General features: G+C 48.2%; 1 protein-coding gene across 1 annotated transcript in view; it reads right to left on the bottom strand.

The window, feature by feature from the left end:
• LOC118396032 (bile acid receptor-like) overlaps positions 1 to 24,895 on the bottom strand; it is a 40,767-nt gene that overhangs the window by 7,571 nt on the left and 8,301 nt on the right. The window contains exons 3-5 of the mRNA XM_052467010.1: positions 15,929 to 16,071; positions 15,346 to 15,444; positions 14,882 to 14,978 (exon numbers count right to left, since the gene is read on the bottom strand). Coding sequence (XP_052322970.1) covers positions 14,882 to 14,978; positions 15,346 to 15,444; positions 15,929 to 16,071 — 339 coding nt within the window. The remainder of the gene's footprint in view (positions 1 to 14,881; positions 14,979 to 15,345; positions 15,445 to 15,928; positions 16,072 to 24,895) is intronic.

Below are 24,895 nucleotides of genomic sequence, written 5' to 3' on the forward strand. Positions count from 1 at the left end.
TGGTTAACTCTTCAGGTTCCCAGGGTCTCCACCGAGCTAGGTAAACCCGTTCACAGGATTGGTTAACTCTTCAGGTTCCCAGGGTCTCCACCTAGCTAGGTAAACCCGTTCACAGGATTGGTTAACTCTTCAGGTTCCCAGGGTCTCCACCGAGCTAGGTAAACCCGTTCACAGGATTGGTTAACTCTTCAGGTTCCCAGGGTCTCCACCGAGCTAGGTAAACCCGTTCACAGGATTGGTTAACTCTTCAGGTTCCCAGGGTCTCCACCGAGCTAGGTAAACCCGTTCACAGGATTGGTTAACTCTTCAGGTTCCCAGGGTCTCCACCTAGCTAGGTAAACCCGTTCACAGGATTGGTTAACTCTTCAGGTTCCCAGGGTCTCCACCGAGCTAGGTAAATCCGTTCACAGGATTGGTTAACTCTTCAGGTTCCCAGGGTCTCCACCGAGCTAGGTAAACCCGTTCACAGGATTGGTTAACTCTTCAGGTTCCCAGGGTCTCCACCTAGCTAGGTAAACCCGTTCACAGGATTGGTTAACTCTTCAGATTCCCAGGGTCTCCACCTAGCTAGGTAAACCCGTTCACAGGATTGGTTAACTCTTCAGGTTCCCAGGGTCTCCACCGAGCTAGGTAAACCCGTTCACAGGATTGGTTAACTCTTCAGGTTCCCAGGGTCTCCACCGAGCTAGGTAAACCCGTTCACAGGATTGGTTAACTCTTCAGGTTCCCAGGGTCTCCACCGAGCTAGGTAAACCGTTCACAGGATTGGTTAACTCTTCAGGTTCCCAGGGTCTCCACCTAGCTAGGTAAACCCGTTCACAGGATTGGTTAACTCTTCAGGTTCCCAGGGTCTCCACCGAGCGAGGTAAACCCGTTCACAGGATTGGTTAACTCTTCAGGTTCCCAGGGTCTCCACCTAGCTAGGTAAACCCGTTCACAGGATTGGTTAACTCTTCAGGTTCCCAGGGTCTCCACCGAGCTAGGTAAACCCGTTCACAGGATTGGTTAACTCTTCAGGTTCCCAGGGTCTCCACCGAGCTAGGTAAACCCGTTCACAGGATTGGTTAACTCTTCAGGTTCCCAGGGTCTCCACCGAGCTAGGTAAACCGTTCACAGGATTGGTTAACTCTTCAGGTTCCCAGGGTCTCCACCGAGCTAGGTAAACCCGTTCACAGGATTGGTTAACTCTTCAGGTTCCCAGGGTCTCCACCTAGCTAGGTAAACCCGTTCACAGGATTGGTTAACTCTTCAGGTTCCCAGGGTCTCCACCTAGCTAGGTAAATCATTCACAGGATTGGTTAACTCTTCAGGTTCCCAGGGTCTCCACCGAGCTAGGTAAATCCGTTCACAAGATTGGTTAACTCTTCAGGTTCCAAGGGTCTCCACCGAGCTAGGTAAACCGTTCCCAGGATTGGTTAACTCTTCAGGTTCCCAGGGTCTCCACCTAGCTAGGTAAACCCGTTCACAGGATTGGTTAACTCTTCAGGTTCCCAGGGTCTCCACCACGCTAGGTAAACCGTTCACAGGATTGGTTAACTCTTCAGGTTCCCAGGGTCTCCACCTAGCTAGGTAAACCCGTTCACAGGATTGGTTAACTCTTCAGGTTCCCAGGGTCTCCACCTAGCAGGTAAACCCGTTCACTGGATTGGTTAACTCTTCACGTTCCCAGGGTCTCCACCTAGCTAGGTAAATCTGTTCACATGATTGGTTAACTCTTCAGGTTCCCAGGGTCTCCACCGAGCTAGGTAAACCCGTTCACAGGATTGGTTTACTCTTCAGGTTCCCAGGGTCTCCACCTAGCTAGGTAAATCCGTTCACAGGATTGGTTAACTCTTCAGGTTCCCAGGGTCTCCACCGAGCTAGGTAAACCCGTTCACAGGATTGGTTAACTCTTCAGGTTCCCAGGGTCTCCACCTAGCTAGGTAAACCGTTCACAGGATTGGTTAACTTTTCAGGTTCCCAGGGTCTCCACCGAGCTAGGTAAACCCGTTCACAGGATTGGTTAACTCTTCAGGTTCCCAGGGTCTCCACCTAGCTAGGGAAATCCGTTCACAGGATTGGTTGACTCTTCAGGTTCCCAGGGTCTCCACCTAGCTAGGTAAACCCGTTCACAGGATTGGTTAACTCTTCAGGTTCCCAGGGTCTCCACCTAGCTAGGTAAACCCGTTCACAGGATTGGTTAACTCTTCAGGTTCCCAGGGTCTCCACCGAGCTAGGTAAACCCGTTCACAGGTTTGGTTAACTCTTCAGGTTCCCAGGGTCTCCACCGAGCTAGGTAAACCCGTTCACAGGATTGGTTAACTCTTCAGGTTCCCAGGGTCTCCACCTAGCTAGGTAAACCCGTTCACAGGATTGGTTAACTCTTCAGGTTCCCAGGGTCTCCACCGAGCTAGGTAAACCCGTTCACAGGATTGGTTAACTCTTCAGGTTCCCAGGGTCTCCACCTAGCTAGGTAAACCCGTTCACAGGATTGGTTAACTCTTCAGGTTCCCAGGGTCTCCACCTAGCTAGGTAAACCCGTTCACAGGATTGGTTAACTCTTCATGTTCCCAGGGTCTCCACCGAGCTAGGTAAACCCGTTCACAGGATTGGTTAACTCTTCAGGTTCCCAGGGTCTCCACCTAGCTAGGTAAACCGTTCACAGGATTGGTTAACTCTTCAGGTTCCCAGGGTCTCCACCTAGCTAGGTAAACCCGTTCACAGGATTGGTTAACTCTTCAGTTTCCCAGGGTCTCCACCTAGCTAGGTAAACCCGTTCACAGGATTGGTTAACTCTTCAGGTTCCCAGGGTCTCCACCGAGCTAGGTAAACCTGTTCACAGGATTGGTTAACTCTTCAGGTTCCCAGGGTCTCCACCTAGCTAGGTAAACCCGTTCACAGGATTGGTTAACTCTTCAGGTTCCCAGGGTCTCCACCGAGCTAGGTAAACCCGTTCACAGGATTGGTTAACTCTTCAGGTTCCAAAGGGTCTCCACCGAGCTAGGTAAACCCGTTCACAGGATTGGTTAACTCTTCAGGTTTCCAGGGTCTCCACCGAGCTAGGTAAACCCGTTCACAGGATTGGTTAACTCTTCAGGTTCCCAGGGTCTCCACCGAGCTAGGTAAACCCGTTCACAGGATTGGTTAACTCTTCAGGTTCCCAGGGTCTCCACCTAGCTAGGTAAACCCGTTCACAGGATTGGTTAACTCTTCAGGTTCCCAGGGTCTCCACCGAGCTAGGTAAACCCGTTCACAGGATTGGTTAACTCTTCGGGTTCCCAGGGTCTCCACCTAGCTAGGTAAACCCGTTCACAGGATTGGTTAACTCTTCAGGTTCCCAGGGTCTCCACCTAGCTAGGTAAACCGTTCACAGGATTGGTTAACTCTTCAGGTTCCCAGAGTCTCCACCTAGCTAGGTAAACCTGTTCACAGGATTGGTCAACTCTTCAGGTTCCCAGGGTCTCCACCGAGCTAGGTAAACCGTTCACGGGATTGGTTAACTCTTCAGGTTCCCAGGGTCTCCACCGAGCTAGGTAAACCCGTTCACAGGATTGGTTAACTCTTCAGGTTCCCAGGGTCTCCACCTAGCTAGGTAAACCCGTTCACAGGATTGGTTAACTCTTCAGGTTCCCAGGGTCTCCACCTAGCTAGGTAAACCATTCACAGGATTGGTTAACTCTTCAGGTTCCCAGGGTCTCCACCGAGCTAGGTAAATCCGTTCACAAGATTGGTTAACTCTTCAGGTTCCAAGGGTCTCCACCGAGCTAGGTAAACCGTTCCCAGGATTGGTTAACTCTTCAGGTTCCCAGGGTCTCCACCTAGCTAGGTAAACCCGTTCACAGGATTGGTTAACTCTTCAGGTTCCCAGGGTCTCCACCACGCTAGGTAAACCGTTCACAGGATTGGTTAACTCTTCAGGTTCCCAGGGTCTCCACCTAGCTAGGTAAATCATTCACAGGATTGGTTAACTCTTCAGGTTCCCAGGGTCTCCACCGAGCTAGGTAAATCCGTTCACAAGATTGGTTAACTCTTCAGGTTCCAAGGGTCTCCACCGAGCTAGGTAAACCGTTCACAGGATTGGTTAACTCTTCAGGTTCCCAGGGTCTCCACCTAGCTAGGTAAACCCGTTCACAGGATTGGTTAACTCTTCAGGTTCCCAGGGTCTCCACCACGCTAGGTAAACCGTTCACAGGATTGGTTAACTCTTCAGGTTCCCAGGGTCTCCACCTAGCTAGGTAAACCCGTTCACAGGATTGGTTAACTCTTCAGGTTCCCAGGGTCTCCACCTAGCAGGTAAACCCGTTCACTGGATTGGTTAACTCTTCACGTTCCCAGGGTCTCCACCTAGCTAGGTAAATCTGTTCACATGATTGGTTAACTCTTCAGGTTCCCAGGGTCTCCACCGAGCTAGGTAAACCCGTTCACAGGATTGGTTAACTCTTCAGGTTCCCAGGGTCTCCACCGAGCTAGGTAAACCCGTTCACAGGATTGGTTAACTCTTCAGGTTCCCAGGGTCTCCACCGAGCTAGGTAAACCCGTTCACAGGATTGGTTAACTCTTCAGGTTCCCAGGGTCTCCACCTAGCTAGGTAAACCGTTCACAGGATTGGTTCACTTTTCAGGTTCCCAGGGTCTCCACCGAGCTAGGTAAACCCGTTCACAGGATTGGTTAACTCTTCAGGTTCCCAGGGTCTCCACCTAGCTAGGTAAATCCGTTCACAGGATTGGTTGACTCTTCAGGTTCCCAGGGTCTCCACCTAGCTAGGTAAACCCGTTCACAGGATTGGTTAACTCTTCAGGTTCCCAGGGTCTCCACCTAGCTAGGTAAACCCGTTCACAGGATTGGTTAACTCTTCAGGTTCCCAGGGTCTCCACCGAGCTAGGTAAACCCGTTCACAGGATTGGTTAACTCTTCAGGTTCCCAGGGTCTCCACCGAGCTAGGTAAACCCGTTCACAGGATTGGTTAACTCTTCAGGTTCCCAGGGTCTCCACCTAGCTAGGTAAACCCGTTCACAGGATTGGTTAACTCTTCAGGTTCCCAGGGTCTCCACCGAGCTAGGTAAACCCGTTCACAGGATTGGTTAACTCTTCAGGTTCCCAGGGTCTCCACCTAGCTAGGTAAACCCGTTCACAGGATTGGTTAACTCTTCAGGTTCCCAGGGTCTCCACCTAGCTAGGTAAACCCGTTCACAGGATTGGTTAACTCTTCATGTTCCCAGGGTCTCCACCGAGCTAGGTAAACCCGTTCACAGGATTGGTTAACTCTTCAGGTTCCCAGGGTCTCCACCTAGCTAGGTAAACCGTTCACAGGATTGGTTAACTCTTCAGGTTCCCAGGGTCTCCACCTAGCTAGGTAAACCCGTTCACAGGATTGGTTAACTCTTCAGTTTCCCAGGGTCTCCACCTAGCTAGGTAAACCCGTTCACAGGATTGGTTAACTCTTCAGGTTCCCAGGGTCTCCACCGAGCTAGGTAAACCTGTTCACAGGATTGGTTAACTCTTCAGGTTCCCAGGGTCTCCACCTAGCTAGGTAAACCCGTTCACAGGATTGGTTAACTCTTCAGGTTCCCAGGGTCTCCACCTAGCTAGGTAAACCCGTTCACAGGATTGGTTAACTCTTCAGGTTCCCAGGGTCTCCACCTAGCTAGGTAAACCCGTTCACAGGATTGGTTAACTCTTCAGGTTCCCAGGGTCTCCACCGAGCTAGGTAAACCTGTTCACAGGATTGGTTAACTCTTCAGGTTCCCAGGGTCTCCACCTAGCTAGGTAAACCCGTTCACAGGATTGGTTAACTCTTCAGGTTCCCAGGGTCTCCACCGAGTTCTAGGTAAACCCGTTCACAGGATTGGTTAACTCTTCAGGTTCCCAGGGTCTCCACCGAGCTAGGTAAACCCGTTCACAGGATTGGTTAACTCTTCAGGTTCCCAGGGTCTCCACCTAGCTAGGTAAACCCGTTCACAGGATTGGTTAACTCTTCAGGTTCCCAGGGTCTCCACCGAGCTAGGTAAACCCGTTCACAGGATTGGTTAACTCTTCAGGTTCCCAGGGTCTCCACCTAGCTAGGTAAACCCGTTCACAGGATTGGTTAACTCTTCAGGTTCCCAGGGTCTCCACCTAGCTAGGTAAACCGTTCACAGGATTGGTTAACTCTTCAGGTTCCCAGAGTCTCCACCTAGCTAGGTAAACCTGTTCACAGGATTGGTCAACTCTTCAGGTTCCCAGGGTCTCCACCGAGCTAGGTAAACCGTTCACGGGATTGGTTAACTCTTCAGGTTCCCAGGGTCTCCAACGAGCTAGGTAAACCCGTTCACAGGATTGGTTAACTCTTCAGGTTCCCAGGGTCTCCACCTAGCTAGGTAAACCCGTTCACAGGATTGGTTAACTCTTCAGGTTCCCAGGGTCTCCACCTAGCTAGGTAAACCATTCACAGGATTGGTTAACTCTTCAGGTTCCCAGGGTCTCCACCGAGCTAGGTAAATCCGTTCACAAGATTGGTTAACTCTTCAGGTTCCAAGGGTCTCCACCGAGCTAGGTAAACCCGTTCCCAGGATTGGTTAACTCTTCAGGTTCCCAGGGTCTCCACCGAGCTAGGTAAACCCGTTCACAGGATTGGTTAACTCTTCAGGTTCCCAGGGTCTCCACCTAGCTAGGTAAACCCGTTCACAGGATTGGTTAACTCTTCAGGTTCCCAGGGTCTCCACCTAGCTAGGTAAATCATTCACAGGATTGGTTAACTCTTCAGGTTCCCAGGGTCTCCACCGAGCTAGGTAAATCCGTTCACAAGATTGGTTAACTCTTCAGGTTCCAAGGGTCTCCACCGAGCTAGGTAAACCGTTCCCAGGATTGGTTAACTCTTCAGGTTCCCAGGGTCTCCACCTAGCTAGGTAAACCCGTTCACAGGATTGGTTAACTCTTCAGGTTCCCAGGGTCTCCACCACGCTAGGTAAACCGTTCACAGGATTGGTTAACTCTTCAGGTTCCCAGGGTCTCCACCTAGCTAGGTAAACCCGTTCACAGGATTGGTTAACTCTTCAGGTTCCCAGGGTCTCCACCTAGCAGGGAAACCCGTTCACTGGATTGGTTAACTCTTCACGTTCCCAGGGTCTCCACCTAGCTAGGTAAATCTGTTCACATGATTGGTTAACTCTTCAGGTTCCCAGGGTCTCCACCGAGCTAGGTAAACCCGTTCACAGGATTGGTTTACTCTTCAGGTTCCCAGGGTCTCCACCTAGCTAGGTAAACCCGTTCACAGGATTGGTTAACTCTTCAGGTTCCCAGGGTCTCCACCGAGCTAGGTAAACCCGTTCACAGGATTGGTTAACTCTTCAGGTTCCCAGGGTCTCCACCTAGCTAGGTAAACCGTTCACAGGATTGGTTCACTTTTCAGGTTCCCAGGGTCTCCACCGAGCTAGGTAAACCCGTTCACAGGATTGGTTAACTCTTCAGGTTCCCAGGGTCTCCACCTAGCTAGGTAAATCCGTTCACAGGATTGGTTGACTCTTCAGGTTCCCAGGGTCTCCACCTAGCTAGGTAAACCCGTTCACAGGATTGGTTAACTCTTCAGGTTCCCAGGGTCTCCACCTAGCTAGGTAAACCCGTTCACAGGATTGGTTAACTCTTCAGGTTCCCAGGGTCTCCACCGAGCTAGGTAAACCCGTTCACAGGATTGGTTAACTCTTCAGGTTCCCAGGGTCTCCACCGAGCTAGGTAAACCCGTTCACAGGATTGGTTAACTCTTCAGGTTCCCAGGGTCTCCACCTAGCTAGGTAAACCCGTTCACAGGATTGGTTAACTCTTCAGGTTCCCAGGGTCTCCACCGAGCTAGGTAAACCCGTTCACAGGATTGGTTAACTCTTCAGGTTCCCAGGGTCTCCACCTAGCTAGGTAAACCCGTTCACAGGATTGGTTAACTCTTCAGGTTCCCAGGGTCTCCACCTAGCTAGGTAAACCCGTTCACAGGATTGGTTAACTCTTCAGGTTCCCAGGGTCTCCACCGAGCTAGGTAAACCCGTTCACAGGATTGGTTAACTCTTCAGGTTCCCAGGGTCTCCACCTAGCTAGGTAAACCGTTCACAGGATTGGTTAACTCTTCAGGTTCCCAGGGTCTCCACCTAGCTAGGTAAACCCGTTCACAGGATTGGTTAACTCTTCAGGTTCCCAGGGTCTCCACCTAGCTAGGTAAACCCGTTCACAGGATTGGTTAACTCTTCAGGTTCCCAGGGTCTCCACCGAGCTAGGTAAACCTGTTCACAGGATTGGTTAACTCTTCAGGTTCCCAGGGTCTCCACCTAGCTAGGTAAACCCGTTCACAGGATTGGTTAACTCTTCAGGTTCCCAGGGTCTCCACCGAGCTAGGTAAACCCGTTCACAGGATTGGTTAACTCTTCAGGTTCCCAGGGTCTCCACCGAGCTAGGTAAACCCGTTCACAGGATTGGTTAACTCTTCAGGTTCCCAGGGTCTCCACCGAGCTAGGTAAACCCGTTCACAGGATTGGTTAACTCTTCAGGTTCCCAGGGTCTCCACCGAGCTAGGTAAACCCGTTCACAGGATTGGTTAACTCTTCAGGTTCCCAGGGTCTCCACCTAGCTAGGTAAACCCGTTCACAGGATTGGTTAACTCTTCAGGTTCCCAGGGTCTCCACCGAGCTAGGTAAACCCGTTCACAGGATTGGTTAACTCTTCAGGTTCCCAGGGTCTCCACCTAGCTAGGTAAACCCGTTCACAGGATTGGTTAACTCTTCAGGTTCCCAGGGTCTCCACCTAGCTAGGTAAACCGTTCACAGGATTGGTTAACTCTTCAGGTTCCCAGGGTCTCCACCTAGCTAGGTAAACCTGTTCACAGGATTGGTTAACTCTTCAGGTTCCCAGGGTCTCCACCGAGCTAGGTAAACCGTTCACAGGATTGGTTAACTCTTCAGGTTCCCAGGGTCTCCACCGAGCTAGGTAAACCCGTTCACAGGATTGGTTAACTCTTCAGGTTCCCAGGGTCTCCACCTAGCTAGGTAAACCCGTTCACAGGATTGGTTAACTCTTCAGGTTCCCAGGGTCTCCACCTAGCTAGGTAAACCATTCACAGGATTGGTTAACTCTTCAGGTTCCCAGGGTCTCCACCGAGCTAGGTAAATCCGTTCACAGGATTGGTTAACTCTTCAGGTTCCCAGGGTCTCCACCGAGCTAGGTAAACCCGTTCACAGGATTGGTTAACTCTTCAGGTTCCCAGGGTCTCCACCTAGCTAGGTAAACCCGTTCACAGGATTGGTTAACTCTTCAGGTTCCCAGGGTCTCCACCACGCTAGGTAAACCCGTTCACAGGATTGGTTAACTCTTCAGGTTCCCAGGGTCTCCACCTAGCTAGGTAAACCCGTTCACAGGATTGGTTAACTCTTCAGGTTCCCAGGGTCTCCACCTAGCTAGGTAAACCCGTTCACAGGATTGGTTAACTCTTCAGGTTCCCAGGGTCTCCACCGAGCTAGGTAAACCCGTTCACAGGATTGGTTAACTCTTCAGGTTCCCAGGGTCTCCACCGAGCTAGGTAAACCCGTTCACAGGATTGGTTAACTCTTCAGGTTCCCAGGGTCTCCACCGAGCTAGGTAAACCCGTTCACAGGATTGGTTAACTCTTCAGGTTCCCAGGGTCTCCACCTAGCTAGGTAAACCCGTTCACAGGATTGGTTAACTCTTCAGGTTCCCAGGGTCTCCACTGAGCTAGGTAAACCCGTTCACAGGATTGGTTAACTCTTCAGGTTCCCAGGGTCTCCACCTAGCTAGGTAAACCCGTTCACAGGATTGGTTAACTCTTCAGGTTCCCAGGGTCTCCAACGAGCTAGGTAAACCCGTTCACAGGATTGGTTAACTCTTCAGGTTCCCAGGGTCTCCACTGAGCTAGGTAAACCCGTTCACAGGATTGGTTAACTCTTCAGGTTCCCAGGGTCTCCACCGAGCTAGGTAAACCCGTTCACAGGATTGGTTAACTCTTCAGGTTCCCAGGGTCTCCACCTAGCTAGGTAAACCCGTTCACAGGATTGGTTAACTCTTCAGGTTCCCAGGGTCTCCACCTAGCTAGGTAAACCCGTTCACAGGATTGGTTAACTCTTCAGGTTCCCAGGGTCTCCACCGAGCTAGGTAAACCCGTTCACAGGATTGGTTAACTCTTCAGGTTCCCAGGGTCTCCACCGAGCTAGGTAAACCCGTTCACAGGATTGGTTAACTCTTCAGGTTCCCAGGGTCTCCACCGAGCTAGGTAAACCCGTTCACAGGATTGGTTAACTCTTCAGGTTCCCAGGGTCTCCACCTAGCTAGGTAAACCCGTTCACAGGATTGGTTAACTCTTCAGGTTCCCAGGGTCTCCACCGAGCTAGGTAAACCCGTTCACAGGATTGGTTAACTCTTCAGGTTCCCAGGGTCTCCACCGAGCTAGGTAAACCCGTTCACAGGATTGGTTAACTCTTCAGGTTCCCAGGGTCTCCACCGAGCTAGGTAAACCCGTTCACAGGATTGGTTAACTCTTCAGGTTCCGAGGGTCTCCACCGAGCTAGGTAAACCCATTCACAGGATTGGTTAACTCTTCAGGTTCCCAGGGTCTCCACCTAGCTAGGTAAACCCGTTCACAGGATTGGTTAACTCTTCAGGTTCCCAGGGTCTCCACCTAGCTAGGTAAACCCGTTCACAGGATTGGTTAACTCTTCAGGTTCCCAGGGTCTCCACCTAGCTAGGTAAACCGTTCACAGGATTGGTTAACTCTTCAGGTTCCCAGGGTCTCCACCTAGCTAGGTAAACATGTTCACAGGATTGGTTAACTCTTCAGGTTCCCAGGGTCTCCACCGAGCTAGGTAAACCCGTTCACAGGATTGGTTAACTCTTCAGGTTCCCAGGGTCTCCACCGAGCTAGGTAAACCCGTTCACAGGATTGGTTAACTCTTCAGGTTCCCAGGGTCTCCACCGAGCTAGGTAAACCCGTTCACAGGATTGGTTAACTCTTCAGGTTCCCAGGGTCTCCACCTAGCTAGGTAAACCCGTTCACAGGATTGGTTAACTCTTCAGGTTCCCAGGGTCTCCACCGAGCTAGGTAAACCCGTTCACAGGATTGGTTAACTCTTCAGGTTCCCAGGGTCTCCACCGAGCTAGGTAAACCCGTTCACAGGATTGGTTAACTCTTCAGGTTCCCAGGGTCTCCACCGAGCTAGGTAAACCCGTTCACAGGATTGGTTAACTCTTCAGGTTCCCAGGGTCTCCACCTAGCTAGGTAAACCCGTTCACAGGATTGGTTAACTCTTCATGTTCCCAGGGTCTCCACCGAGCTAGGTAAACCCGTTCACAGGATTGGTTAACTCTTCAGGTTCCCAGGGTCTCCACCGAGCTAGGTAAACCCGTTCACAGGATTGGTTAACTCTTCAGGTTCCCAGGGTCTCCACCGAGCTAGGTAAACCCGTTCACAAGATTGGTTAACTCTTCAGGTTCCCAGGGTCTCCACCTAGCTAGGTAACCCGTTCACAGGATTGGTTAACTCTTCAGGTTCCCAGGGTCTCCACCTAGCTAGGTAAACCTGTTCACAGGATTGGTTAACTCTTCAGGTTCCCAGGGTCTCCACCGAGCTAGGTAAACCCGTTCACAGGATTGGTTAACTCTTCAGGTTCCCAGGGTCTCCACCGAGCTAGGTAAACCCGTTCACAGGATTGGTTAACTCTTCAGGTTCCCAGGGTCTCCACCAAGCTAGGTAAACCCGTTCACAGGATTGGTTAACTCTTCAGGTTCCCAGGGTCTCCACCTAGCTAGGTAAACCCGTTCACAGGATTGGTTAACTCTTCAGGTTCCCAGGGTCTCCACCGAGCTAGGTAAACCCGTTCACAGGATTGGTTAACTCTTCAGGTTCCCAGGGTCTCCACCGAGCTAGGTAAACCCGTTCACAGGATTGGTTAACTCTTCAGGTTCCCAGGGTCTCCACCTAGCTAGGTAAACCCGTTCACAGGATTGGTTAACTCTTCAGGTTCCCAGGGTCTCCACCGAGCTAGGTAAACCCGTTCACAGGATTAGTTAACTCTTCAGGTTCCCAGGGTCTCCACCTAGCTAGGTAAACCCGTTCACAGGATTGGTTAACTCTTCAGGTTCCCAGGGTCTCCACCTAGCTAGGTAAACCGTTCACAGGATTGGTTAACTCTTCAGGTTCCCAGGGTCTCCACCTAGCTAGGTAAACCTGTTCACAGGATTGGTTAACTCTTCAGGTTCCCAGGGTCTCCACCGAGCTAGGTAAACCCGTTCACAGGATTGGTTAACTCTTCAGGTTCCCAGGGTCTCCACCGAGCTAGGTAAACCCGTTCACAGGATTGGTTAACTCTTCAGGTTCCGAGGGTCTCCACCGAGCTAGGTAAACCCGTTCACAGGATTGGTTAACTCTTCAGGTTCCCAGGGTCTCCACCTAGCTAGGTAAACCCGTTCACAGGATTGGTTAACTCTTCAGGTTCCCAGGGTCTCCACCGAGCTAGGTAAACCCGTTCACAGGATTGGTTAACTCTTCAGGTTCCCAGGGTCTCCACCGAGCTAGGTAAACCCGTTCACAGGATTGGTTAACTCTTCAGGTTCCCAGGGTCTCCACCTAGCTAGGTAAACCCGTTCACAGGATTGGTTAACTCTTCAGGTTCCCAGGGTCTCCACCGAGCTAGGTAAACCCATTCACAGGATTGGTTAAAGGTTCCCAGGGTCTCACCAGGTAAACCCGTTGGTTAAGTTAACTCTTCAGGTTCCCAGGGTCTCCACCTAGCTAGGTAAACCCGTTCACAGGATTGGTTAACTCTTCAGGTTCCCAGGGTCTCCACCTAGCTAGGTAAACCGTTCACAGGATTGGTTAACTCTTCAGGTTCCCAGGGTCTCCACCTAGCTAGGTAAACCTGTTCACAGGATTGGTTAACTCTTCAGGTTCCCAGGGTCTCCACCGAGCTAGGTAAACCCGTTCACAGGATTGGTTAACTCTTCAGGTTCCCAGGGTCTCCACCGAGCTAGGTAAACCCGTTCACAGGATTGGTTAACTCTTCAGGTTCCAGGGTCTCCACCGAGCTAGGTAAACCCGTTCACAGGATTGGTTAACTCTTCAGGTTCCCAGGGTCTCCACCTAGCTAGGTAAACCCGTTCACAGGATTGGTTAACTCTTCAGGTTCCCAGGGTCTCCACCGAGCTAGGTAAACCCGTTCACAGGATTGGTTAACTCTTCAGGTTCCCAGGGTCTCCACCGAGCTAGGTAAACCCGTTCACAGGATTGGTTAACTCTTCAGGTTCCGAGGGTCTCCACCGAGCTAGGTAAACCCGTTCACAGGATTGGTTAACTCTTCAGGTTCCCAGGGTCTCCACCTAGCTAGGTAAACCCGTTCACAGGATTGGTTAACTCTTCATGTTCCCAGGGTCTCCACCGAGCTAGGTAAACCCGTTCACAGGATTGGTTAACTCTTCAGGTTCCCAGGGTCTCCACCGAGCTAGGTAAACCCGTTCACAGGATTGGTTAACTCTTCAGGTTCCCAGGGTCTCCACCGAGCTAGGTAAACCCGTTCACAAGATTGGTTAACTCTTCAGGTTCCCAGGGTCTCCACCTAGCTAGGTAAACCCGTTCACAGGATTGGTTAACTCTTCAGGTTCCCAGGGTCTCCACTGAGCTAGGTAAACCCGTTCACAGGATTGGTTAACTCTTCAGGTTCCCAGGGTCTCCACCTAGCTAGGTAAACCCGTTCACAGGATTGGTTAACTCTTCAGGTTCCCAGGGTCTCCAACGAGCTAGGTAAACCCGTTCACAGGATTGGTTAACTCTTCAGGTTCCCAGGGTCTCCACTGAGCTAGGTAAACCCGTTCACAGGATTGGTTAACTCTTCAGGTTCCCAGGGTCTCCAACGAGCTAGGTAAACCCGTTCACAGGATTGGTTAACTCTTCAGGTTCCCAGGGTCTCCACCTAGCTAGGTAAACCCGTTCACAGGATTGGTTAACTCTTCAGGTTCCCAGGGTCTCCACCGAGCTAGGTAAACCCGTTCACAGGATTGGTTAACTCTTCAGGTTCCCAGGGTCTCCACCGAGCTAGGTAAACCCGTTCACAGGATTGGTTAACTCTTCAGGTTCCCAGGGTCTCCACCGAGCTAGGTAAACCCGTTCACAGGATTGGTTAACTCTTCAGGTTCCGAGGGTCTCCACCGAGCTAGGTAAACCCGTTCACAGGATTGGTTAACTCTTCAGGTTCCCAGGGTCTCCACCTAGCTAGGTAAACCCGTTCACAGGATTGGTTAACTCTTCAGGTTCCCAGGGTCTCCACCGAGCTAGGTAAACCCGTTCACAGGATTGGTTAACTCTTCAGGTTCCCAGGGTCTCCACCGAGCTAGGTAAACCCGTTCACAGGATTGGTTAACTCTTCAGGTTCCCAGGGTCTCCACCGAGCTAGGTAAACCCGTTCACAGGATTGGTTAACTCTTCAGGTTCCAAAGGGTCTCCACCGAGCTAGGTAAACCCGTTCACAGGATTGGTTAACTCTTCAGGTTCCCAGGGTCTCCACCGAGCTAGGTAAACCCGTTCACAGGATTGGTTAACTCTTCAGGTTCCAAAGGGTCTCCACCGAGCTAGGTAAACCCGTTCACAGGATTGGTTAACTCTTCAGGTTCCCAGGGTCTCCACCGAGCTAGGTAACTCTGCTTTTATTTAATGCACCGTATTGATGGAACAGCATTCTAAATACATTTCAACTTAATGTTGTGATGCCGTTCAGGCAGTTTAAAGTATTGATTTGGGACTTATTTGTGGAGGAATGTAACTGTTTTTCGGGGTGATTTGTGATGTTTTATTTGTGCTTCCCATGACTGTGTTTTGGTATTTTAATGTGTATATGTATATATATTTTATATATATGTATATTTTGTTTAAAATGTGTATTTTAGTGTTGTATGTTTTTGGTAAACTCCACCAGCACTTGAACATGACTGGTGGCCATCTCGGTCAAAAGAAGGAAGTTCTCTTCTGCATTGAACTGCTCTTGTAGCTGGAGAAACAACAAGGGCACACAAACGGGAGATGATTACAGAATGTGTGTGGAGTGACACTGCAGGCTGATAAGGAGTTTTATGTCACTTCATCTACGACTTGAGGGACAAAAACCTCTACTTGGATAGAGAGCATGTGGTGTTAGTCATATCTATTCTGGGATATGTTATAAGGGTATCTTACTGTCTTCCATTAACTATGAATATGTCTGAGTTGTAAAGGCATACACTATGTCTTGGTGAAAAACAACGTTGTTTCTACATCATTTCACTGATATTACGTTGAATCAACATGGAATAGACATTGGATTGACATCTGTGCCCAGCGGGACAGAATTTGCTAGAATTGTAGGAGATATCACGTACTAGTTTTTTGGCCATGTCTTGAGGAATTCGATGTTTCTGATAAGCTTCTACAATGAAGCTCAAGAGAGCCTGCTGCTCTTGACTGAGTTCAAGATTCTCCTGAAATAAAACCATTAGCTCTCCATTTTGAATCTCTTCGGTGTAACACTAGGGCTATTTATGGGTCATACTTTGTAAAGTGGCAGTCTTAGCTGTGAGTAATACAATCCCTTGGTGGCAAGGGCTTTAGACATGTTTAAATATTCATGGTTTACTTAAACACAGGGCTTTTGGGGATCACAGACAACTGCAGCTGAGGCACCTTTTTCCCCCCTCATGTTCATGTAATTCCCATATGCAGTCATCAGTGTAGGGCATTTATATTTAGATAACGAGAAGTAGGCAATCAAAGAAAAAAATGAATAATAACTTATTTTTTCTTATAAAGAAAGGTATTTCAGGAAAAAGTTAGTTTTGCTGAGTCTATAAACATCTAAAATAATTTTGTTGATAGTATTTAGATTCCTCAATTGGGAATCACTGACATATCTCCCATTTTGAAGAGCCAAAAAACATTCTAAAGAGTAACAGGGGGAGAGTTTACCTTTGACAGTTTGGTGGTGGAGGTGACCTGTTTGGTGTCTCCGTTGTCTCCCCCCTCTGTCTCGTCCCCGGTGGACTGTCCTGGTGAGACCTTGGGGTTTTTCCTCAGCCTTTTAGATTTACACTGGATCTCTGTCAGCAGACCTGTGGGCGTTGATGACGGGTTCAAACACAAAGTGCTGAAAGAGAATTTCACCCTTACTTCTTCAATAATTATTATCTTTGTGAATGCACTGTAGCCACTGTAGTTTGATATTTTATTCAAGTGGCTCCATAGTATAGCTATGGGTTTGAGAAGGTTACTGAGAACGTTTTGAACAATGATTTTCACCCAAGGTAAGCGGTTAGCACAGATGTAAAGTTCAGATAATTGGGGAATTATTTTCGATGACAGGGGATTTCTCCTTTATAACAAATTCTATCAGTGTGATATTATTATAAATGATACAACCCCTGTATTTAATGTAGGGAGTATGTCAATGTTACTCCTTTCAGCAAAGTTCTGACAAACCAAGTGAAAAATCTATGATCAGTGTTTCCTTTGAATTAAGACCTTCAGAATTGGCTCTTTTAACATTGAGACCAAAGGAGACTGCGAGATCAGGCCATGACAACCATCCAGGCCTGCCTAACAAAAAGCTTTGGGAGTCATCGGAGGGAGCACTGTAGCGCCAACAGACAGGGCTGTTGAATGCCTGCTACCTGCAATATTCATCCCAACTTCCTACAACATTTATGAGCAACATGAGCCCAACTCCTTCATCCTGCTCTCCTGACTCCCCCCACCTCTCTCTCCCTCCCTCCCTCCCTCTCTCCCTCCCTCTCTCTCCCTCCCTCCCTCCCTCCTATCTTTCAACCTTTCAACCCGGGCGCCGAAGACGTGGATATCAATTAAGGTAGCCCCCCGCACCTCTCTGATTCAGAGGGGTTGGGTTAAATGTGGAAGACACATTTCAGTTGAAGACATTCAGTTGTACAACTGACTAGGTATCCCCCTTCCCTTTCCCTTTCCACAGTCTTTCCTTTAAGAGCAACAATGGTGAGACCTTTCCCTTGGTGGAATTCAAAGCAGTCGTGTCAGAATCCACAAAGACAGCTCTCTGCTTGATCTGAGACTGCCTCCAGTGCATTGAAAGAACAGTATGATACTATCACACAGTCTTATGAAGAGATAGTTTGGGGGTCAGGCTCACAGCTAGACACGTCCATCAGAGCAAGACACATGTCAATCGCAGCTAGACATGTCAATCAGAATCAAATACTGAAAGTGAGATAACTCTGTTTTAATCATGTTGATCCTAAACTGATAAAAAGTAAATGGATATATTAATGGTAAAATGCAATAATATTGATGAAATCCAAGATAATTAAAAATAATTCAAAATAATTAGTAGACTGCAAATGGACCGCAAGTAGCCCAAAGAGATATAATATTTTACTAAATAATAACAATTTCAAACCTTAAATTTGCATAAACGATCACATATATCTCTCTATATTCTCTATAGGATCAGTGTCCCACCCGTGGGACAGTTGAGCTATTGTGCGCTAATGTGACATATATCTCTCTATATCTCTTAGGTAATACCGTATAGTATGTGCATCAAGTAACGAGTACCATGAGTTAATAAAATCTACAATATAGTCTCTCAAGTAATAAATGCAGATAGTAGTATATCAAAGTAATGGTGTTATCACCAAATTCATTTCCTGATGTTAGCAATATATTCTGTTGCACTTAAGAAATAGCAATATGGTACACTCTTAAATCGTTTTCTATCTACAACTTCAAAGAGTTATTCGGCTGTCCCCATAGGAGAACCCTTTGAAGAGCACTTTTTGGTTCCAGGTAGAAGCCTTTTGGGTTCCATATCAAACCCTTTCCATAGAGGGTTCTACATAGAACCCCAAAAGGGTTCTACCTGGATCCAAAAAGGGTTATCCTATGGGGACAGCCGAAGAACCCTTCTGTAATCTTTTTTTCTAAGAGTGTAGGATATCCATGCATCTGCAACTCAGTGGCATGTATTCACAGATGCCAAGGGAAGCCCGGCTTTTAAATAATAATTTAACTTCCGTCTCTCTCTCTCTCTGTCTCTGTGTTTTTATAATTTTCCGTCAATTTGCAAGTAGCTGAATTCCACCGGAGAAATAATCTGAGCGAGGGAAACAGTGCCCCTCTGTTTCAGTATGTGTAGCCCATGTATCTGATGCTGTCTGCACCAAAACAGTATGATATGTTGCAGCTGGAGCATTTGATTGATTGATGCCAGCAAGCATTTGGCCTCACTTGATAATTTTTAATAAAATAATTAGCCAATCAGCATTGAGCTCCAGCTGCCTCTGGAAGCAATGTCAGCACAAGAACTGCTCATCGGGAGCTTCATGAAATAGGTTTCCATGGCCGAGCAGCCGCACACAAGCCAAAGATCACCATGCACAATGCCAAGCTTCGGCCGGTGTGGTGTAAAGCTCGCAACAGTTGGACTCCGGAGTAGTGGAAATGGTTCTCTGGAGTGATTAATCACGCTTCACCATCTGGCAGTCCGACGGATGGATCTGGGTTTGGCGCATGCAAGGAGAACGCTATCTGCACCAATGCATAGTGCCAACTGTAAAGTTTGGTGGAGGAGGAATAATGGTCTGGGGCTGTTTTTTATGGTTCGGGCTAGGCCCCTTTGTTCCAGTGAAGGGAAATCTTAACGCTACAGCATACAATGACATTCTAGACGATTCTGTGCTTCCAACTTTGTGGCAACAGTTTGGGGAAGGCCCTTTCCTGTTTTAGCATGACAATGCCCTCGTGCACAAAGCAAGGGCCATACAGAAATTTTTTGTCAAGATCAGTGTGGAAGAACTTGACTGGCCTGCACAGAGCCCTGACCTCAACCCCATCGAACACCTTGGGTTGAATTGGATCGCCGACTGCGAGCCAGGCCTAATCACCCAACATCAGTGCTAGACCTCACTAATGCTCTTGTGGCTCAATGGAAGCACGTCCCCACAGCAATGTTCCAACATCTAGTCGAAAGCCTTCCCAGAAGAGGGGAGGCTGTTATAGCAGCAAAGAGGGTGCCAACTACATATAAATGCCCATGATTTTGGAATGAGATGTTCGACACGCAGGTGACCACATACTTTTGGTCATGTAGTGTAGCTAGCTAACTTAGCTGGTTCATTGTTGCCCATGTGAGGATCTTAGGCTAGCAAGAATTTTAGCTAGGTAGCCTATGACAACAAAAACTAAAAGCATACTGTATGACAGAGTCATAGACCGTTTAGCCAACATGAAAGAGAGGAGGGTGGCATTGGTGTTCATCTAGTCTATAAGTGTTTTACTTGCACGCCCACGCACACAGAAATCAGTACCATTGACAGCCACATGATATTTAGCAGCATTGATTGGACTAAATAGTTTTTGGTATCTTTAAGTTTGTTTTCAGTGTATTAATCTAAACATATATAGCCTTGTTGATTTCATGATATTTAAATGTCTGTCACGCCTACCCCCTCTCCAGCGCTCGAAGTCGCCAGTCTACTAACCACCGATCCTGGCAACCATCATTACGCACACCTGCTTCCCATCATTACGCACACCTGCTCCCCATCATTACGCACACCTGGACTTCATTAACTTCCTTTTATTTAGCCCTCAGTAGCCTCAGTCATCAGGCAGTATTGGTTTGTTTTCATTCACAGTCTGTATACTTCTCATTTTTTGTTCTTCATTATTACAATAACAATACATACATTTTTCCTTGTCATGAGGAAATATAATATTGATCACCTTCTGAGTGTTTGTCATACCAGTGGAGCAGTGGTGAAAGTAGAATCAAACAGTGGTGAAAGGAAAGAGACCTCTGTTAAACAAAACACCATGTCTGTAATCTAGTCTAACCACATTACATTTTAGAGAATAGGCTATAGTTTTACCACCCATTTTCAAGCCCATTCGCTGATTTTCCATAACTCTGACATTTGATAGAAAGTGGTGTAATAACTGACAGGTTTCTTGACATTTTGTTTGAATTATTATGATGGGCTCATGTTTCCCGGTAAGGCATACCCCCCACTATTTATTTTGCCGGGACACCAGTACCAGACCGTATCGCCTTACTTGACCCTGCAGTGGAGTAATCTTCAAAAGAACTGAAGTTTAACAGAACATCATCACCACCAGGTCACCTAATGTCATCTATTTTCATTCTTGTCCTCTACGAACGCAACGCCAGTCGAAAACAACATTCTTATCAAGTACAAGTTCTTTTCAATAACACATTTCCTATGAGTCACTTGTGGGATCAACGTCTCTCCCTCCTCATAATTGAATTTCCCCTGTGGAACATCATTACTAAACCATCAAGCCGGAAGGCTTAATGAGCCAAATTAGGACTGGAAATGAAATTTAGTGCTTCAAGTGTTCAGCTGTTAACACAACTTTATTTCACACATGTGCATGTAGAATCACCTCACCAGAAGTGACAGCCTTTTAGAAGATGTGAGCCGATCCATAGAGGGCTTTCTCAAATGTTGAAGATGCTGTTCTTTGGTGCTGTCTTTGCAGTCAATAGCACTTCAATGTCTACAGCTATGATCTAGCTGTAAGAACCACTGTTCTTACAAAAAATAATGGTGCTGGATAGCTGGATAGCTGCAGTTTTACAGGCTCCTGACCAATTTTGTGTTTTTTTTGCACTTAATGTTTCTGCCATCATTTCCTATGACCGAAAAGAGCTTCTCGACATCAGAACAGCATTCACTAACCTCGATTTGGAGGAAGATTTCTACTTCAACGAGTCGGCAGCGCAGGACATACTGCTCATCCCGGACCAGGTCCTAATCCCGAGACTTGGAAGAGAAAAAGATGGCGCAAACAAAAACATGCTCATCGAGTGAACGCACTCCTAATGAACACACTCCTAATGAACACACTCCTAGTGAACACACTCCTAATGAACACACTCCTAGTGAACACACTCCTAGTGGACGCACTCCTAGTGAACACACTCCTAGTGAACGTATTCCTAGTGAACACACTCCTAGTGAACACACTCCTAGTGAACACACTCCTAGTGAACGTATTCCTAGTGAACACACTCCTAGTGAACACACTCCTAGTGAACGTATTCCTCGTGAACACACTCCTAGTGGACGCACTCCTAGTGAACACACTCCTAGTGGACGCACTCCTAATGAACACACTCCTAGTGAACGCACTCCTAGTGGACGCACTCCTAGTGGACGAACTCCTAGTGGACGCACTCCTAGTGAACACACTCCTAGTGGACGCACTCCTAGTGAACACACTCCTACCATCATGTCCAGTCTCTTGACAACAAGGTTGACGAAATCCAGAGGGACATCAGAGACTGCAACATTCTCTGCTTCACGGAAACATGGCTTACTGGGAAGACGCTATCCGATGCGGTGCAGCCAACGGTTTTCTCCACGCATCGCGCCGACAGAAACAAACATCTTTCTGGTAAGAAGAGTGGCGGGGGCGTATGCCTCATGACTAACGAGACATGGTGTGATGAAGGAAACATACAGGAACTCAAATCCTTCTGTTCACCTGATTTAGAATTCCTCACAATCAAATGTAGACCGCATTATCTTCCAAGAGAATTCTCTTCGATTATAATCACAGCCGTATATACCCCCCCCCAAGCAGACACATCGATGGCTCTGAACAAACTTTATTTAACTCTTTGCAAACTATAAACCATTTATCCGGAGGCTGCATTCATTGCAGCTGGGGATTTTAACAAAGCTAATCTGAAAACAAGACTCCCTAAATTTTATCAGCATGTCGATTGCGCAACCAGGGGTGGTAAAACCTTGGATCATTGTTACTCTAACTTCCGCGACGCATATAAGGCCCTGCCCCGCCCCCCTTTCGGAAAAGCTGACCACGACTCCATTTTGCTGATCCCTGCCTACAGGCAGAAACTAAAACAAGAGGCTCCCACGCTGAGGTCTGTCCAACGCTGGTCCGACCAAGCTGACTCCACACTCCAAGACTGCTTCCATCACGTGGACTGGGACATGTTTCGTATTGCGTCAGATAAAAATATTGACGAATACGCTGATTCGGTGTGCGAGTTCATTAGAACGTGCGTCGAAGATGTCGTTCCCATAGCAACGATAAAAACATTCCCTAACCAGAAACCGTGGATTGATGGCAGCATTCGCGTGAAACTGAAAGCGCGAACCACTGCTTTTAATCAGGGCAAGGTGTCTGGTAACATGTCTGAATATAAACAATGCAGCTATTCCCTCCGCAAGGCTATTAAACAAGCTAAGCGTCAGTACAGAGACAAAGTGGAATCTCAATTCAATGGCTCAGACACAAGAGGCATGTGGCAGGGTCTACAGTCAAACACGGACTACAAGAAGAAACCCAGCCCAGTCACGGACCAGGATGTCTTGCTCCCAGGCAGACTAAATAACTTTTTTGCCCGCTTTGAGGACAATACAGTGCCACTGACACGGCCTGCAACGAAAACATGCGGTCTCTCCTTCACTGCAGCCGAGGTGAGTAAGACATTTAAACGTGTTCACCCTCGCAAGGCTGCAGGCCCAGACGGCATCCCCAGCCGCGCCCTCAGAGCATGCGCAGACCAGCTGGCCGGTGTGTTTACGGACATATTCAATCAATCCCTATACCAGTCTGCTGTTCCCACATGCTTCAAGAGGGCCACCATTGTTCCTGTTCCCAAGAAAGCTAAGGTAACTGAGCTAAACGACTACCGCCCGTAGCACTCACTTCCGTCATCATGAAGTGCTTTGAGAGACTAGTCAAGGACCATATCACCTCCACCCTACCTGACACCCTAGACCCACTCCAATTTGCTTACTGCCCAAATAGGTCCACAGACGATGCAATCTCAACCACACTGCACACTGCCCTAACCCACCTGGACAAGAGGAATACCTATGTGAGAATGCTGTTCATCGACTACAGCTCGGCATTCAACACCATAGTACCCTCCAAGCTCGAGACCCTGGTTCTCGACCCCGCCCTGTGCAACTGGGTACTGGACTTCCTGACGGGCCGCCCCCAGGTGGTGAGGGTAGGCAACAACATCTCCTCCCCGCTGATCCTCAACACGGGGGCCCCACAAGGGTGCGTTCTGAGCCCTCTCCTGTACTCCCTGTTCACCCACGACTGCGTGGCCACGCACGCCTCCCACTCAATCATCAAGTTTGCGGACGACACAACAGTGGTAGGCTTGATTACCAACAACGACGAGACGGCCTACAGGGAGGAGGTGAGGGCCCTCGGAGTGTGGTGTCAGGAAAATAACCTCACACTCAACGTCAACAAAACTAAGGAGATGATTGTGGACTTCAGGAAACAGCAGAGGGAACACCCCCCTATCCACATCGATGGAACAGTAGTGGAGAGGGTAGCAAGTTTTAAGTTCCTCGGCATACACATCACAGACAAACTGAATTGGTCCACTCACACTGACAGCGTCGTGAAGAAGGCGCAGCAGCGCCTCTTCAACCTCAGGAGGCTGAAGAAATTTGGCTCGTCACCAAAAGCACTCACAAACTTCTACATATGCACAATCGAGAGCATCCTGGCGGGCTGTATCACCGCCTGGTACGGCAACTGCTCTGCCCTCAACCGTAAGGCTCTCCAGAGGGTAGTGAGGTCTGCACAACGCATCACCGGGGGCAAACTACCTGCCCTCCAGGACACCTACACCACCCGATGTTACAGGAAGGCCATAAAGATCATCAAGGACATCAACCACCCGAACCACTGCCTGTTCACCCCGCTATCATCCAGAAGGCGAGGTCAGTACAGGTGCATCAAAGCTGGGACCAAGAGACTGAAAAACAGCTTCTATCTCAAGGCCATCAGACTGTTAAACAGCCACCACTAACATTGAGTGGCTGCTGCCAACCACACTGTCATTGACACTGACCCAACTCCAGCCACTTTAATAATGGGATTGATGGGAAATTATGTAAATATATCACTAGCCACTTTAAACAATGCTACCTTATATAATGTTACTTACCCTACATTATTCATCTCATATGCATACGTATATACTGTACTCTACATCATCGACTGCATCCTTATGTAATACATGTATCACTAGCCACTTTAACTATGCCACTTTGTTTACTTTGTCTACATACTCATCTCATATGTATATACTGTACTCGATACCATCTACTGTATGCTGCTCTGTACCATCACTCATTCATATATCCTTATGTACATATTCTTTATCCCCTTACACTGTGTATAAGACAGTAGTTTTGGAATTGTTAGTTAGATTACTTGTTGGTTATCACTGCATTGTCGGAACTAGAAGCACAAGCATTTCGCTACACTCGCATTAACATCTGCTAACCATGTGTATGTGACAAATACAATTAGATTTGATTTGATTTGACATCTGTGCAACTCGAGGCTAAAAACTCTAGATCACCTTCACTCCACACACAAAAATGCATAAAAAGCTCTCCCTCGCCCTCCATTTGGCAAATCTGACCATAACTCTATACCCCTGATTCCTGCTTACAAGCAAAAACTCAAACAGGAAGTACCAGTGACGAGCCCAAGACAGAAGTGGTCAGATGAAGCGGATGCTAAGCTACATGACTGTTGAGCTAGTACAAACTGGAATATGTTTCAGATTCATCCGATGGCATTGAGGAGTTTACCACATCAGTCACTGGCTTCATTAATAAGTACATTGACAACGTCTTCCCCATGGTGATTGTACGTACATATCCCAACCAGAAGCAATGGATTGCAGGCAACATCCACACTGAGCTAAATGCTAGAGCTGACACTTTCAAAGAGCGGGACACTAATCTGGACACTTATAAGAAATCCCGCTACACCCTCAGACGAACCATAAAACAGGCAAAGCGTGACTACAGGACTAAGATCGAATCCTATTACGCCTGGGTCTGACGCTCGTTGAATGTGGCAGGGTTT

Source organism: Oncorhynchus keta, chromosome 17 (assembly GCF_023373465.1).
Source record: "Oncorhynchus keta strain PuntledgeMale-10-30-2019 chromosome 17, Oket_V2, whole genome shotgun sequence".
In the NCBI taxonomy this organism is placed as follows: Eukaryota; Metazoa; Chordata; class Actinopteri; order Salmoniformes; family Salmonidae; genus Oncorhynchus; species Oncorhynchus keta.